The sequence below is a fragment of the Pyrus communis genome, chromosome 7 (genome assembly GCF_963583255.1).
Source record: "Pyrus communis chromosome 7, drPyrComm1.1, whole genome shotgun sequence".
NCBI lineage: Eukaryota > Viridiplantae > Streptophyta > Magnoliopsida > Rosales > Rosaceae > Pyrus > Pyrus communis.
This window is the reverse complement of record NC_084809.1, coordinates 23,672,959-23,690,788: the sequence shown is the minus strand read 5'-3', so window position 1 is coordinate 23,690,788 and position 17,830 is coordinate 23,672,959. Positions and strand designations below refer to the sequence as shown.

Below are 17,830 nucleotides of genomic sequence, written 5' to 3'. Positions count from 1 at the left end.
AAAAAATAAATAATAAATAAATAAATAAAAATTATTTAAAAAAAATTAATTTTATAACACCACCAGCGACGATTGTGACGTGGATGACTACATATTATAGTTTTTTTTAATCATTTTCAAATTTTAAAATATTTCTTTCCGTTGTATGTACACTTTCAATAATTTTTTTTTTTTGAGTAATCAATAATTTTTTAATTCAATATTCTTCTTTACATTTTCTGTTTTAAATTTCATTAAATTAATTTATACATAAAACAATATTGTCAACATTTAAAAGGAAATAATAAATAATAAATAAATAAAATTTATTTTAAAAGGTCAACGCGTCGAACCCCAGTTTCATCGCTCGGAGTATCACGCGCAATGAACACTCATTCATTGCTCTTTATTTCGCGCAACATTCATTTCACGCAACGAAGAACTTTCCTCCATCACACAATGTCTGACGTCACGAGCTTTGAGCGACAGAATTTGCGTGATATCCTCTTCGCCGCCCAATGTTTTCGACGGCCGTATTCACCTTTGCACAACGGCTGTCATTTCATCCCCCAAGTAGTTATGCTTAGCAGTGATTTACCTATCATCCATGAACATAGTTCAAAGAACTATAATCTTCATACATTTACAAATCCATAATAGTATATATGATTTATATAATACCTATAACATAGATTATAGTCAGCACAATTAACCTGTGATGGAAGTAGGAGAAAAAAATTGAAATAGGGATCGAAAGCAGGAGAAAAAACATTTAAATTTTAAATTTAATTCTAAAATTAAGTAAAATATAATCCAATAAATAAATAACATTTATCACAATTTAATAAAAAGATAATAAAAATAAGCTAATCTAAATAATCAATGTATGAACCTAATCCAATAAAGTGAACTAACCAAATGATAACTTACCAAATTGGTATTATATTAGATTTACTCTTATGCAATAGAATAAAAAAGACAATTCACATTTAAAGGTTAAACTAGATATAAAAAGAGATCATTTAGTTCAAATAAAATTTGCCCTTAAATTATTTGAGACGTATATTTAATTTCAATTCCCCCCTCCCCTCCCCCACACCCACACGCACACCCCACAGCAGGGTTTGAAAAAGGAAACCCTAGAATGGCATTTAAGAAAAAGGAAACCCTGGAAAAGAAAAAAAGCAAAAATATCATTGTTTCCAAGCTTTTTTGAACTTACTAGCTTGAACAATTATGGTGTCTACAGTGAAGGCTTTAAAGAGAAATTATTATCTTTGGACACGTTTGAATGTTACCTAACAACAAACATGCATGTCTACCATCATTCACATATCGTAGCTATAAACTTACTTAGTGGGGTTACTGGATTGTTCGCTGATTGTTGGCACCAAAGCACAATGAAACTTGATCATCTTTATGTTTTCCTTCTCAGGCTAATTAAGAGAAATGAACATTCAACCTAATTCATCTAGCTATAAGAAGTCTTACCTTACTCATTTCACGGGTTATGTCTAACATTATTGAATAATTACTCATTAATTTAAATAGTTGTTGTACAGCTTCTTTGTTAACAGAATGATAAAATTATACAAAAAGCTGCTTGTCCTCATTCTGAGGGCTGTTGGTTGAATGTATTTGCAAGGATATGGAGTGATTGAGATTCCCTTTCATCTTTACCTACAAAGTGTATTTAGATCTGAAATAGTGACTGAAACGCACTCTTTTTATCACGCCATTAAGTGTGGAGTATTTAATAAGCATATTGGTGAAGTGTCGTATCACCTATATTAATTATAGATGGCAGTGTTGTCAAATTTGAGTATGATTAATGAGTGTGTGGTGACGACACAATTCCTCAAAGACGGTAACAAACTATTTTTTTTCGTCGATTAGGTCGTGAAATGATAACTTAACCACAAAAATATTACTGAATGACAGCGACAGCGGCGATAATGATTTTGATATAGTGTGGATGGTGAATGGTGGATGGTGATGATAGTGAACATGTTCTTAGATTCAAACTTAACCAAAGAAGGAAGACAGCAAGGAAATGGCAAAAGTTTGTGCAGCTATAAACATAAAGCAGTTGTACCTTCATTTGGAAACCACCACAAAAGAAGTCTATGCCCAATATTTTCTAGGCCCAGAGTTTGGTGCCATTATTAGTTATACTTTTAGTCTTTTTAAGGGTAATGAACAAGTACTCTAACTATGTTTCCAAAAAAAAACAAGTACTCTAACTACTGAATATGTACTAGTTAAGTTGCAAGATGATGAGGTTTCGGGTAGAATTTTGTACTACGTAAGTACAAACCGAAATTTAATCTGATGCCATACCTTTTATCTATTAGGCAAGATTTAACAACCTAAAATGCTAAATTTCATATATCTTTCCACTTAACTACTGAACTTTTTGGCCCCATTTTGGATCTTTCCAGTTAACTGCTGAAGTTTTTTTTGGAATGAAGAGGATCACAAAGGGACTGTGTTTGAACAAGGGCGCATTATATCCATTTCGTATAAAATAAAACTCTGTCAAATATAGAGTTAATTACCAAATTTTCATCCTTATAGCTCTAGCAAGTAAAATTCAAGGGGCGTTTTTTTTTTTTTCTTACCTGCGTTCTTCTCATCTTATCATTTTCTATTCATCATAAAATGTGCGCTGTCTTGCATTCACCACGTCTAAATTCGTATTTCTTTCTCAAGTAACTGGTATATGTGTGCGTGTTTGTGTGCGTGTTTGTGTGTGTGTGTGTGTGTATAGAAACTTAGAAGGGACAATATAAAATGGATAGTGCTATTCACAAACCCATTTTTACGTCGTACACACCCTTGTTAATTTTCGGCTATTGATCATCTTCAGTTTATTTGATTTGATGGTCAAAATTTGAGAGGGATGTCTGAGAAGTAAAATTAGGTATGTGGATAATATTACCCTGTAAAATTTCTGAATTTGAATCTAAGGGTCTCGATGAATAGTTTAATAATCGGGAAAATTTTCACTAATTCTTAAATAATTCAATGCGAGAGCTAGCTAGCATTTTAATACCAAATATATTTCTTTAAATTCAAAGAAATTACCTGTGGATGCCAGCGATGTATTTCAGCAACGCATCTGGTTAAAACACTTGGTTTTTCCACTTAATACTACGGTTTCGATATTATTCTTCACTTGTAAGTGAAAATTTTTAGATTTGAAGCACGTTGCAAGTTATAAACCAAATTATTCGCTAACCCCTTGTAGTATAAATGTATCATTGAATTTCCAAAAAAGAAGAAAGAAACAATCTCAGTTTTAATTATCTCACATAAAATTAATTAACTAAATCAGTTTTAGGGTAGTTTTCTTTTGAGAACAAACAACACTCTACATTAAGGATAGAGGAGAAGACTCTAACCAGCAAAGCAATCCACCACTTGTAAATAAAAATCAAATATACGAGGAATTGTGATCAGTAGTTCAATCTTCGTACACTGAGTATAACATAAAGGAGGCCCTGCAACATGCTTTACGAAACAATGGGGCGGGTATCAAATTTGAGATGTGATGGTATTCACCCAAACCCTAACCCTAACCCTATTAGTGTAATAAAAAGGCAGGTAAGCATAAAAAGAAACAAAAAAGTACATAGACACAAAATTGGCAAAAACTATAGCGACAAGCTGCACGTCCGTGTCAATTCTGAGCCATGAGGAGGATGTATGCAAAGGGAAAGGAATGATTAACAAAGACAACCAAAAATCAAACATGGAATCTTTGCGATTTTACCATTTTCTGGACAATGCCACAACCTAGAGGACATGCAATAGTCCCCGACCAATAATTTACTTAATCGATTTCTCAGAGGCAGCAGCTACATTTAAATGGAAATGCCAATTATTAAATCTCGTTTGAACTATAGAGTAGGGCTCTTTCGGGTTCAACAATCATGGCTTCTTGCAGTGACTACACAAAACAAACACCATAAACCCTTTAAAAAACGGAAGAAATTATCAAACTAACATATTAAATGGGAAGGCGTTAAGTCAAAGGTGACTGTGATTCCCACATTATTGAGAAAGAATCGCACATTGATGATGGAATAAGAGATCTTGCATGTGCTTATAAGTGAGTAAGGTTACTCGTCATATTTGCGAATCGGTTTTATGATGAAATCTCAACTTTCATCATGGCATCAGAGCAGGTTGTCTCACGTGTGAATTACAACGGCCACACATGTTCCACACCTCTCCGTTTGTGTTGTCCATGTGTTGGCTTGAAAATTTGTCACATATGAGGGAGTGTGTTGAGAATGAATTTCACATTGGTTAGAAGAAGGATTTTGCATGGGCTTATAAGTAAGTTTGGCTACTTTCCATATCGCAATTGATTTTATGGTGGAACCTCAACTTTCTTGACACAGTTATAAGTAAAAGTTTACTCGATTGGATTACTGATAGATGATTTCAATCCAAATTGAATTAGGCTTAAGTCAAGAATAAAAGAATTTAATTACTTTAGAAGATAAATGTTGTAACTACAGATCCTTGTACGAGCTAAATTTAACACAAATAATTTCATGTACATGTACACACTACTATGTAGTGTTACTATTCAATTAAAATTATAACACATATATTTTCAAAGTAAAACATATTAATTATGTTTCAACTCATATTATAACACATAAAAACCACATACAGTACTATTCCTGGTACACACAATTGTCATTTTGAACTTACAATTTGATTTCTTTGTATTATGAACTGTAATTAAGAGTGTATACACACAACTAAGGAATTATGATGCTTAGTTTGCATACCTTAATACAATAATAAGTTGACAAATATGTGTTTTCTCATGGCAAGACGATTTCTTTATACCTTATTATGTAGCATGGAATCATTTTATATAATTGAAAAATTAATTTTTGCATTTCTCTTCCTCTGGACTTTCCTCTTTAGTTCTTGAATTGAATAAATTCAAAGAGATTCAAGGATGTACATACAAAAATATAGTGCAGAAACCATTTCCCAGGAACATGCCACCTACAATGTAAATTTCACACTTGAATTCTATGGCACTGCAAACCAAATTTGAGACTTAAATTCAAGGATATTGTTTGACTTTTTACATGATGATGTAACGTTGTGCAAACATCATAATGGACTCTTTCACCCATTTTATCATCTCTAACTATCATCTTTGAAAAAATTCTTTCAATTTGGAAACCATGTGAGAACAAATCGATGGTTATGGTAATAAGTAACATACTTATGATAAACTGTCAACTTGTTTGATTAATCATATATGAATAACTAAACAGTCTCCAAATCAAGTTTTCGTAGAAATAATCTTTACATTTACGATGAAGAGGATAAATGATTCCAACTATAACATTTGCACTATATAATGATGTCACATTATTATGTTATGTTAGGAGTAATCTTCTTGCACATAAAGGGTCAAGCAGTGTCCAAATAAAATATTATCAATTGAGCCCTGGAGTTTCAGATAATAATCCTAGCTGGATCTGATCAATAACATGTAGAATCGTCTACAATCTGCCAAATTTATTTGCAGCCACCAAAAGTAGTTTCGCGAGTCAAGTTTTTTTCTTTCTTTTTTGGAGATCAAATGAAATATTATAAGACCGATAACATACTAGGCAGACATGCTAGTTGCAACCAATAGGTCACACACGCATTAACAGAAACTCAACAACTCCAAAATTACAAACTATAAAGAATATGATACATTTCTTAGCTATGGAAAACCCACATCCAAGCAACATGAAAGATAACACTCACATAAATTAAATCTTGCAAGTGAGCTACCAGAAAGGCACCACAAGAAAAACCACAAATTCTTCATCTAAATGTGGGAAGCTGCCTACACTTAGCTCTTCATGGGTTCGCAAAAGGTAGGGTCGATGATGAAGAATTTTTATTTTACAAGAGATCTTCGTATAATATTTTATATATATATATTTTAAGAACGACCTTGAATCGTCTAAAAAAAAAATGAAAAAAAAAAAAAAAAAAAAAAAAAAACGAGTTTGTGTATTTTTTATTTTAATATATACGACGGTATATTTAACTTAAGAGATGAGAGATTTGGATGAAATCACACAATGGCAAACCATAGTATTTTGGTTTGAACTGGCTTTCGACAATAATCAAATCTAAAACGTTTCATTAACAAGTAAAAATGAATACTTTTATAGTGTAGTACTAAATAACCATTACACTTTTGAACTGTTAAACATGCATTATGTAAAATGATAAGGACCTTTGATCACGAATCGAACAGTTATGACCAACTTTAGGACATACCTGTTTGCGCTACAAGGACCCTGTACCAATAGTCTTTGGGCAAAGGCATCTATCTTTCCACGTGGGACCCATGAGATTGGTTGATCGGCTGTCATCTCCGTCAAATTAACGTGTACTTTAGGATACCTGCCTCCCAAATCATGGCAGGTAGAATTTTGGCGCCGAAACAACCACATTAGGTTTAGTGCCAAAATTTGTTCACATGCCTAACCTAATCTTAGTTCTCAGTGAAAATTTAAAGCGAGCCAACAATGATCCAAATTTTCGTACTTGTTTTCCAGTTAGGTTTTAGTTTTTTGTCGTAATTAATTGAAGGTTATGCTACGAAGTCAATGTGATCAAAACTCTAAATTCTAAATTGTCAACGCTTAACATTATACACTGAACTCTTAAACCCTAAATTTCTTTTTTTTTTTTTTTTTCTTTTTGTTTTTTACCTCTTCAAGTGGAGTCTATTCGATGTCTGCAAGGAGAAGTACTGTTTTTGCGGTTGAGGAGGTGAGGAGGTATTGGTGGAATCACAATCAGTAAAACTCATAAACTTAATACATACAAGAATTTGCAACATACTAATCTGAAGAAGTTCCACTCGATGAAGCCATGTATGCTACAAACCAAAACTTGTGCGCTGTGAACCTTCTCCTCTCTATCAGATTGCCTATTGCTCAAACTAAGAATAGGACTTAGTTCCAAAATAAGAACGTTAATTTGTGAGAGCAGAGGCCAACCTAGATATATATATATAGGACTCCCTATTAGAATCCAAATGAAAACAACTTATGTTTTTCCATCACTTATCAATTGCAATCGCAACCACTGAATCCTTTACAAAGAAGAATTTAGCTTGCCAAGTCCAATAAGGCTTCCTTATACTTATTGGATTCCAATAGACAATACCAAAACATCCAATCTCATGTTCATACTCTTACGTACATTCTCCCACTTAAACATTAGATCAATTTCAGATATTGCCTTACCAATTTTAACAAGTGATTACATAACCTTGTTCAAAACTCAATATCACGACTAATGTACCAATGCATCTCAAAACACAGAAACTAAGAATTATGGACTACAAACAAGATGTAGTATTAATTCAGAGCTTACATGTATCCAATCTGCAATTTATAACTCATGATTCAAACTTGATATGGCTAAGTAAAGAAATAAACTTGCTCCCATTTGTCAAAAGATCAAAACATTAATCACCAAAGAGAGCAACATATTCATCAAAAGATCAATTCATAACTAAAAGTTTAAAACAAACAAACTATTTTCCAAAGTATCAATTGAAATCAATGCACAATATAATCTATCTTCCAAAACCACTAAACCTCTAAAGATCGAAGTAATGAGCCTTGCGACATTTATTGAAACACAAAATTAAACAAACTAGCTATTATTTAAAATAAATTAACCTTAGCTGCATTAAGACTGCACTTCTTGTTTCATAATTGCAATCCCATGTTACTCAAATGCAAAGTACTACTCCCACTGACCTAAAAATTCTTGCACTCCCATTTTTACAACATGATGTTTAAACTCTCCAATAGGTAATGCTTAAGTCAAATGATCAGCAAGCATCATAGAGGTACAAATATGCTTCACTTCAATCACCCATTTCTTGACTTGGTCCTTGACTTTAAGAAACTTCACATCCATTAACCTAGAAACTGAAGTTCTTCAGTTGTTCTTGGCAAAAATCACTGCTGAATTATTGTCACAATGCATTTTCACAGGCCTTTGAATTGAACTAACAATCTTCAATTATGATATGAAATTCATTAACCAAGCCGCTTGTTTCATGCCCTCAAAACATTCTACAAACTCAGCCTCCATAGTAGATATAGCAATAATAATTTGTTTAGCACTTTTCCATGAACTGCACTTCCATTAAGCACAAAAATATAACCCCATGTAGACTTCCTATCATCCACATCTCCTGCTAAATCCGAGTTAGTGTACCCCTCCAAAGAGTCACTCTTGCCATATACTAACATATAACCCTTGGTTCTCTGCAAGTATCTCAAAACTTTCTTAGCAGCTACCCAATGTGTTTCTCCTGAATTTGCTTGAAACCTACCTAGCATGCCTACAATGAAGGCAATATCTAGTCTTGTACAAATGGTTGCATACATAAGGCTTCCAACCAGAGAAGTATCAGGTTTAGATTGCATCTTTTTAACTTCTAAGTCTGTTTTGGGACACCGATCTCTCGAAAATTTATCTCCATTGTTAACTGGTACTTGACCATTGTTACAACTTTCCATTTGAACCTTAGCAACACTCTATCAATATAGCCTTTCTGAGATAAGCCAAGAAGTCTCATTTCTGATCTCTAATAGTTTCAATTCCCAACACAAAGTAAGCCTCACCAAGGTCCTTCATCTCAAAATTCTCACTTAGCATTCTCTTGGTACTTTGCAACAAGTGTTGACATGAATTGGCAAGGAGAATGTCATCAACATAAAGCACCAGAAAAATGAACAATGAACCAACAAACTTAATGTATATGCAGTCATCTAACTTGTTCTCTACAAAACCTTGGGAAGAAATAAAATCCATTTGGTTGCTTCACACACACACACACACACACACACATATATATATATATATATATATATATATATATATATATATTCTCTTCTAAGTCTCCATTTAGAAAAGTCATTTTCATATCCCTTTGATGCAACTCCAAATCAAAATGTGCAGCCAAGGACATAACAACCCTCATTGAATCTTTGAAGGAAACATGCAAGAAGGTATCATTGTAATTGATGCCTTTTCTTTGAGTGAATCCCTTAGCAACTAGCCTTGCTTTGTATCTCTCAATTCTGCCCTGAGCATCTTTCTTAGTCTTGTACACCTACTTGCAACCTATAAGCTTAATATGAGATTCCACTAATGTCTAAACATTGTTTTTGAACATGGTTTCCAACTCATCCTTCATTGCATTTTGCCATAAAACTGATTTAGAACCTTCTATGGCCTGGGTGTATGTGAGTGGGTCATCAATATCACAACGTCAAATTTAGCTTTTTGTAGATAAATATAGTCACTCACAATTGTTGATCTTTAGATTTTACTTGATTTTCTTGGCTCAATTTGAGTTGACACTTCCACATATTCATGTTGATTCAATTCTGTGACAGTATCAGTAATTGCAGCAGATTGATCATTGTCCCAGTATTGCCAACATCAGAATCCATTTCATCACCCAAATCTTGTATACTAGTAGTCATTGAATGAGGAAATAATAAAATTGGATTGGAATCTGCTTGTGTCATATCCCGGCCCGGGGAAGATCACTTCGTGGGCTCGCTCCACCACCGTAGCACGATATTGTCCGCTTTGGGCTTACCATTCCCTCATGGTTTTATTTTTGGGAACTCACGAGCAACTTCCCAATGGGTCACCCATCATGGGATTGCTCTAGCCCTCTTCTCGCTTAACTTCGGAGTTCCTACGGAACACGAAGCCAGTGAGCTCCCAAAATGCCTCGTACTAGGTAGAGATGGGAATATACATTGAAGGATCACTACCCTGGGCGATGTAGGATGTCACAATCCACCCCTTTAGGGGCCTGACGTCCTCGTCGGCACACATGCGACCAAGGTTAGGCTCTGATACCAATTGTCACATCCAGGCTCGGGGCGAATCACTTCCCGGGCCTGCTTCACCACTGTAGCACGATATTGTTCGTTTTGGGTTACCATTCCCTTACGGTTTTGTTTTTGGGAACTCACGAGCAACTTCCCAGTGGGCCACCCATCATGGAATTGCTCTAGCCCCCTTCTCGCTTAACTTCGGAGTTCCTACGGAACCCGAAGCTAGTGAGCTCCCAAAAGGTCTCGTGCTAGGTAGGGATGGGAATTTTAAGGATCACTTCCCTGGACGATGTGGGATGTTACAATCCACCCCCTTAGGGGCCAAAAGTCTTCATCGGCATACACGCAGCCAGGGTTAGGCTCTGATACCAATTAATTGTCACATCCCGGCCCGGGGCGGATCACTTCCCGGGCCCCACTCCACCACTGTAGCACGATATTGTCCACTTTGGGCTTACCATTCCCTCACGGTTTTGTTTTTGGGAACTCACAAGCAACTTCCCAGTGGGTCACCCATCATGGGATTGCTCTAGCCCTCTTCTCGCTTAACTTCGGAGTTCCTACGGAACCCGAAGCCAATGAGCTCCTAAAAGGCCTCATGCTCGGTAGAGATGGGAATATACATTTAAGGATCACTACCCTGGGCGATGTGGGATGTCACAGCTTGTACAGGATGTTCATGAGTCTGTTTAATCTCATCAAAAACAAAATTTTCTTTTGATAAATCTGAGATATCTTGATCTTCTAAAAACATAGCATTGTGTGTTTCTTGAACTCGAGTATGACCTTAGGGAATATAGAATCTATATCCTTTTGATTTCTCATGATAACCGATAAAATAACAGGATTGTGTTCTTGGATCCAACTTCATATCACAAGAATTGTAGAACCTAGCTTTAACTTTGCAACCCCAGACATGAAAATAGCTGAAATTAGGTACCTTGCCCTGCCACAAGTCAAATGGTGTTGAAGAGACTCATTTGCTTGGAACCCTGTTTAGTATATAATTTGCAATTTTCAAAGTTTTCCCCTATAAGAATCCTGGCAACTTGGACCTTGTCATCATATTTCTAACCATGCCTATAAAAGTCATGTTCCTTCTCTTTGAGACTTCATTTTGCTGAGGTGTCCCTGGTGTGGTTTATTGAGCCACAATGCCATTCTTCTCCAAATAGAGTGCAAAATGTCCTTTTTGTTGCCCAAACTCAGTGTACCTGCCAAAGTAGTCTCCTCCCCTATCGGATCTAACAATTTTAATGACTTTACCTAACTGTTTTTCAACTTCAGTTTTATGAATTATAAGATAGTTTAAAGTCTCAAAGTTTTCACTATTTAGAAATGTATATCCGAGTCTAGAAAAGTCATCTATAAAGTTTACAAAATACTTATTCCCACAAATGGTTTTAATTGGAAAAGGACCACATATATCAGTATGTATGACTTCGAGCAACCCCTAATTTCTCTTAACATCAAATTTTCTAAAGTTAGTCATTTTACCCTTCAAACAATCAACACATTATGTTGTAGTAGTAAAGTCTAGCTTTGGAATCAATTCAGCTTTTGAAAGTTTGATAATGTGACCAAGTCTTTTGTGCCAAAGAACATATGAAACATCTTGTTCTAGCATTCTTTTAGTACCTACATTTAAGATTGAAGGATTGGAAAACAAAACTGAATAGTCCAAACACCACAAAGATAAAAGAGCAGTTCCCAATATAATTTTGAAACAGTTCTTTTTGAAAAATTTCAAACACTCATCATCAACAAGAAATGAAAAACCCTGTTTTATAATTTTTGTAGAAGAAATTAGGTTTATTCTCATTTTAGGCACATAAAGCACATCTTTCAATTGTAAAACAAAACCATAAGACAATTTCAAGTTCACAATCCCAATAGAGTCTACTGCAACTTTAGTCCCTTACACAACATAAACATTATACAAAGTCTTTCCAATTTCCTTTTTTTGAAAACCTTTTTAGGGAATTGGTTATGTGCACTGCGCATTTAGTGTCAAACCACCAAGAATCAACAGGTACCTTACATAAGTTAGACTCAACACAAGCAAACACCAGTTCTTTTTTCTTGCTTTTTAACCAGTCCTTAAAGATTTCACAATTGACTTTTAAATGTTCCTTTCTTTTGCACCAAAAACACTTAAGTTTAGACACATCTTTAAGTTTTTTAAACTTGGTAGATTTTTTAGGGGAGTCAATTACTTTAGCAGATGTATTAGATCTATTAGAATGCTTGACGAATTTAGAATTCTTATCAATTCTTGAAAAGCCTCCATTGTCAGAAGTTTTCTTTTCTTTTCCAGATTGCACAAAATTGACTTACTCAAGCTCCTTGCCCTTTTCTTGCTTCTGTCTTGTTTCCTCTTGTACACATTGTGCAATCAGTTCATCAATATCCCAGCTCTTATCTTGTGTATTATAGGATACTTTTAGCTGGCTATACTTGGAAGGAAGTGCTTGAAGAATCATAAAGACCAGTTATTTCTCACCAATATTCACATCCATGAAATTTAGCTTTTCTCTGCTACATCTATCATCTTCATAATGTGATCCCTGAAGGATGCAATGCCTTCAATCTTGTAGGTTGTAAGTAAAGACATATACTGACTTACTTCAGCCTTTTCGAATTCTTTAAACTTTTTCTCTCTTGCTTTCAAGTAGTCCACGGCTACTTCAGGTTTCTTTATACCTCCTATAATTATATCAGTCATGCCACTTTCCAAAATAGAGAGAGCAACCTTATTAGCCCTTATCCGTCTTTCATTATCTAACTTCTCAGCTCTGGTGCTTTGATCATTGATAATCGGTTTAGGATTGTCAACTGTTATATCAAACACATTAATAACAAATTGAAATCCCTCCTCCATTTCTTGTAATTGCTCCCACCAGTGAGAATTGAAATGTTGGCTAAATTTAAGGTTTTCATTGATATTGCAGACACTGAAGAAGAATGAAATTACAATTTAAACCTTTCAGAGTCCTGATTTCAATTCCTAGTCTATTAGATATCATCATATCTAAACTATTATCCATATACACAATCTTAACAAAAAACAGTTGATAAGCATGTATAGGATGAAGAAATCTATGGTTAAACTCCGTACTAAAAGTAATGTAGTCATGAACAATCATCTCTCACATAGGAAAAATTTGTTGCATACAAAACAGTTCACAAATTTCAATGATATTCTTAAGAAGTAACAATCTCACAAACAATCGGACAATCATGTTCTTGAAGAATTAGATAAATTTTGCATAAAACTTAGATTAATGCAAACCAAGAATAATATCTCTTACTTTATCTATTATTGCAGATAGAACTAAGAATCATCATATAAATTAAGCAACACATAGGCAAAATTTCTTGTTTCTAATATGGATTTCAGATTACATACCCTTGAATTGATGAGTATTGACACCTGGCAGCGGAAGAAATTTATTGATAGATGTTGAATATTCAACAAGTAGATTAGTTTTCAAAAACCTTCAAATCACCCAAAACACTAAATCGAATAAAATGAAAAAATTTCCCCAAACCCCACCCAAAGTATAATGAGTTTTGAGTTCCAATGGTCAAATTTTTAAACCATCTTATTATATTAAAACGCAATATTTTGCTTAAGACCTTATTTCCCAGAGAGAAAGCCTAGAACCAGTTTCGAAACCTCATGGCTAAAGGATTTCAAATATTTTTATTCTTGATTCTTCTGAATTTTATCGATTGAATTCAAGAACTCAAGTTTATGGCTCGGATACTACATGTTAACTTATGAACCACCAATTAGATTAAGTTACTAGAATCACAATGAACAAAACTTAGAACCTTATTACATACAAGAATTTGCAATGCACTAACATGAAGAAGTTCCACCCGATGAAGCCATGTATGTTGCAAACAAGAATTTGTGCGATGTGAACCTTCTCCTCTTTGTCAGATTGCTTATTCCTCAAACTAAGAATAGGACTTAGTTCCAAAATGAGAGCGTTAATCTGTGAGAGCAGAGGCCAAACTATATATATGCGCAGATATATAAACCTCTCATTACATAATAAGGACTCCCTATTAGAATCCAAATGAAAAACAACTTATGTTTTTCCAACACATATTAGTTTCAATCGCAACCACTGAATCCTTTACAAAGAAGAATTCAGCTTGCCAAGTCCAATAAGGCTTCCTTATACTTATTGGATTCCAATAGACAATACCAAAACATCCAATCTCATGTTCATGCTCTTACAAAACTAACCATTAAATCGTAGTACTCGTTGACTTTTCTTGACAATATTTAAAGTAACATAGCTTTGAGCTTCATATTAAAATTGATATATATCTTCATCATGAACTTTATGCAATAGTTTTGAACTCTTACCTCTCCTCTTAATAGTAGTAAATATTTTTTAAAACCTAAATCTTATGCAAACCACATGATGTAATCAATGGTGAAGTTAAGAATTGTCGAGGAGATGGCAAATACAAAAAGGTGCAAGATTAAAAATATGTCGGAGTTCCATTGCATTTTGTTTTTTGTTATGTTGTTCTGTGATTTGAATGAGGTGTTAATGGCTTGTGAATTCTTCTAAAAGATTGTTGACTTTGAATATTGTGGTTAGTGCAGATGACAATGGAGAACTTGTGATGTTAAGTTTTAGCCTTAATTCACACTAAATGATCTATGCGAATCGTTCAGGGAGTGGAGTGCATATGGGATAGGAGTAGTACCATTGGTCCTTAGCAATAGTGATTATGTTATTGGATACTATGTTCCCTATTTATCTGGTATCTAATTATATGGGAAATCAGTTCAATTACCAACAATCAATAATCATACATTAAACAAGAATTCAGTTTACTAATCAAACAACAATTCAGTCAATCAATAATCAATTCAATTAACTTCAAATTCACACCACCACAGGTGGTAAAGATGCACAAATCCAAATAACCTGTGAAAGAGCAAACAACCGAACAAGCCTAAGACCCCCGGGGGTGGGTCTAACGGTCAAGTTAGTAAGTGAACCCTAGACACATATATTTATCTCAATTAAGAGAGAGACCTTTTTAGGATAGAATCATGTAGTGGGTTTTCAGAATTAAAAGAAAACTAGATGGTTCCATAGATAGATATAAGGCTCAATCTATTGATAAGGTCTTTCATCTACAAGAAGGATTAGACTACTCTGAAACTTTCAGTCTAATGGCAAAACCTGTGACTATAAGGCCTTTTCTTACTCTGGCAGCTCAGTTTGAGTAGTTCTTGAATCATCTTGATATTAGCAATGCTTTCTAGCATAGTCATCTTACAAAATCAGTTTTTATGCATCAACTACCTGTTTTTGAGGATCCTACATATCAAATCACATGTTTGCAGACTTGACAAATCCTTATTGGATTGAAACAAGCTCCTAGAGCTTGGTATGAAAAGCTACATGGTGCTTTGAACTCTCTTGGCTTCATCGGTTCTCAATTTGATCACTCTCTGTTTGTAAGATACATATCACTTAAGGCATAATATAGATCAGTTGTCAATACTGCTATAGAGATCACATGGATATGTAAATTGTTGGTTAATATTGGCTATTCTATTCCTTGTCCTCCTCAATTATGGTGTGATAATATCAACAATTTCTTTGGCTAAGAATTCTATTTTTCATGCTCAGACCAAGCATGTCGAAATAGATTACCACTACATCTAGGAAATGTTTTTTTGGAAAGGAAGTTTCTCTACAATTTGTCTGCACACAAGATCAGGTTGTTGATATTTGTCCCAAAGCAGTGTCACAACCTAGGTTTTTGCTTCTTCATGACAAACTATTCAGGCTATTACCTCAGCTCAGTTTGAGAGGGCATATTAAAGGCAATATTGTAATAACATCTGCTAAAGATAAAACTTAGATGTTATTAGTTTGTTATTTTAGTTTTGGTTTGTTAGGTTGAGCTATTAGTACAAGTATGTTTATAACTTGTATATATGCACAAATGTAACTTTATTTCATTATCAATGAAATCATAATTTTTCTAATAACAAGTACTTTCCATAGTGAGCCATATTCGTTGTTTATTTGTTCACCGTCTACATTGTACCTATTTTGTTTATTTAATCAAACTAAATCTTCTTAACAAGATTAAATTTTAGTTGGCAACACATCCAAACCAACAACAGTATTTTCTCTTTGTAGCAGATCTCTTTCAAATACTCTTTCTCTGAATAAACCAAATACAAACAGTAAGATAGCAAAAAGATTCTCCCTAGCAATGATTTTTTTATGGATTATGAGCACTTCCATTGCATGTCCAGCGAATATATACATATCTAGCGAATTATGACCAGTTTGGAGAATGGGGACATATTAACTATGTACGTATTTATTATTATGTTACTCAAATTAGAATACGCATAGTTGTTTATTATTAATATGTTCTTATAAATGTAACAAATTAACTTTATCAATTACTTGTTATTATAGAAAATTGTTATTAGCATTCCAAAATTCTCATTTTCCACTCCAAATTTTTGGTATTTATAAAGAAAGATACACTTGTGAAGTGTGCAAAAGAGAATTTTCAAAATACCAATAACTATTCTTGTGTTATAATACGCAAAATAATAACATGCGTTGTTGTCTCTATAAAAAAAAAAAAAAAAAAAACAATTCGAGTTTCAAAAGACAGCAAATTTTGTAACTTATTGACAGACCAAAACGTCTAGTTAGTGGTAATAGCACTATTAGAAAAAAAGAATATAAATGAAAAGATGAAGGAAAAGATGAACAGGAAGCATCATATGGCCCCGACCCCATGGGAGGTCTTCTCATCACTGGGCCCATAATGTGATTTCCGTCTTCCTCCCATCTTTGATTTTTCACTGCCTATTCCTTTCACCTCCTGCCCTTCATTATTTGTTCCTTTATTTAGCAAAACAAAAAATAAGTTCATCTGGAATATTCATTAAGTGATCAGTCATCCCCGCTCTATGTCTGGAGAAAGAGGCCAAGATTTCGCCGAAGGATCGTCCGCTGGAGGTTCTCTGAATGATGATCAGCAGCAGCCGGCCACACCAAGCCGCTATGAATCCCAAAAGAGAAGGGACTGGAACACTTTTGGTCAGTACTTGAAGAACCAGAGGCCTCCAGTGGCGCTGTCTCAGAGCAATTACAACCATGTACTGGAGTTTCTTAGGTATCTGGACCAGTTTGGGAAGACCAAAGTTCATCTCCAGGGTTGCATGTTTTATGGGCAGCCTGAGCCTCCTGCTCCTTGCACATGTCCACTTAGGCAAGCCTGGGGCAGCCTGGATGCTCTCATAGGGAGGCTGAGGGCTGCCTACGAAGAAAATGGAGGATCCCCGGAGAACAACCCTTTCGCTAGCGGTGCAATCAGGGTTTACCTGAGGGAGGTCAGGGAGTGCCAAGCTATGGCAAGAGGGATTCCTTTTAAGAAGAAAAAGAAGAAGCCAAGTCCAAGCAAGGGATCCGGACCAAATGATGATGAATCAAGTTCTACCATGCATTTTTCTTGATGCATGTTTGATTCCTTTGGCCAATTTCAGAATTAATCAAAGGGTAAGTAGATATTATATACACTAAATTATATTCATTTTCTTTTTATGGTTAATTAAGTACGTTCACATCATAAAAATTTAATTGGAGTTAAATGAAGAAAAATTTTGCCAGTGTACATGATATACCCCCAAAGCTTATACTTGTTTTTTTTTTTTTTTTTTTTACTTTTTTAATATTTTTTTTATCAAATCCCCCAAAAATTATAGTTAACAAGAGAGAAAACGACAGTGAAACTTATGAGATGGAGTGCAGTCAAAGGACTGTAAATTAGTTTGATATGGAACTACATATACATGAAGAACAAAATTAAAACCCTAACTGATATACTCAAATTAGTATTTGAGTGAT

General features: G+C 34.4%; 1 protein-coding gene across 1 annotated transcript; it reads left to right on the top strand.

The window, feature by feature from the left end:
• Positions 1-16,892: 16,892 nt before the first annotated feature.
• Positions 16,893-17,439, top strand: LOC137738652 (protein LIGHT-DEPENDENT SHORT HYPOCOTYLS 10-like). The gene has a single exon (XM_068478130.1). The coding sequence runs from the start codon at positions 16,894-16,896 to the stop codon at positions 17,437-17,439; it is 546 nt and encodes a 181-aa protein (XP_068334231.1). The 5' UTR covers position 16,893.
• The last annotated feature ends 391 nt before the right edge of the window (positions 17,440-17,830 follow it).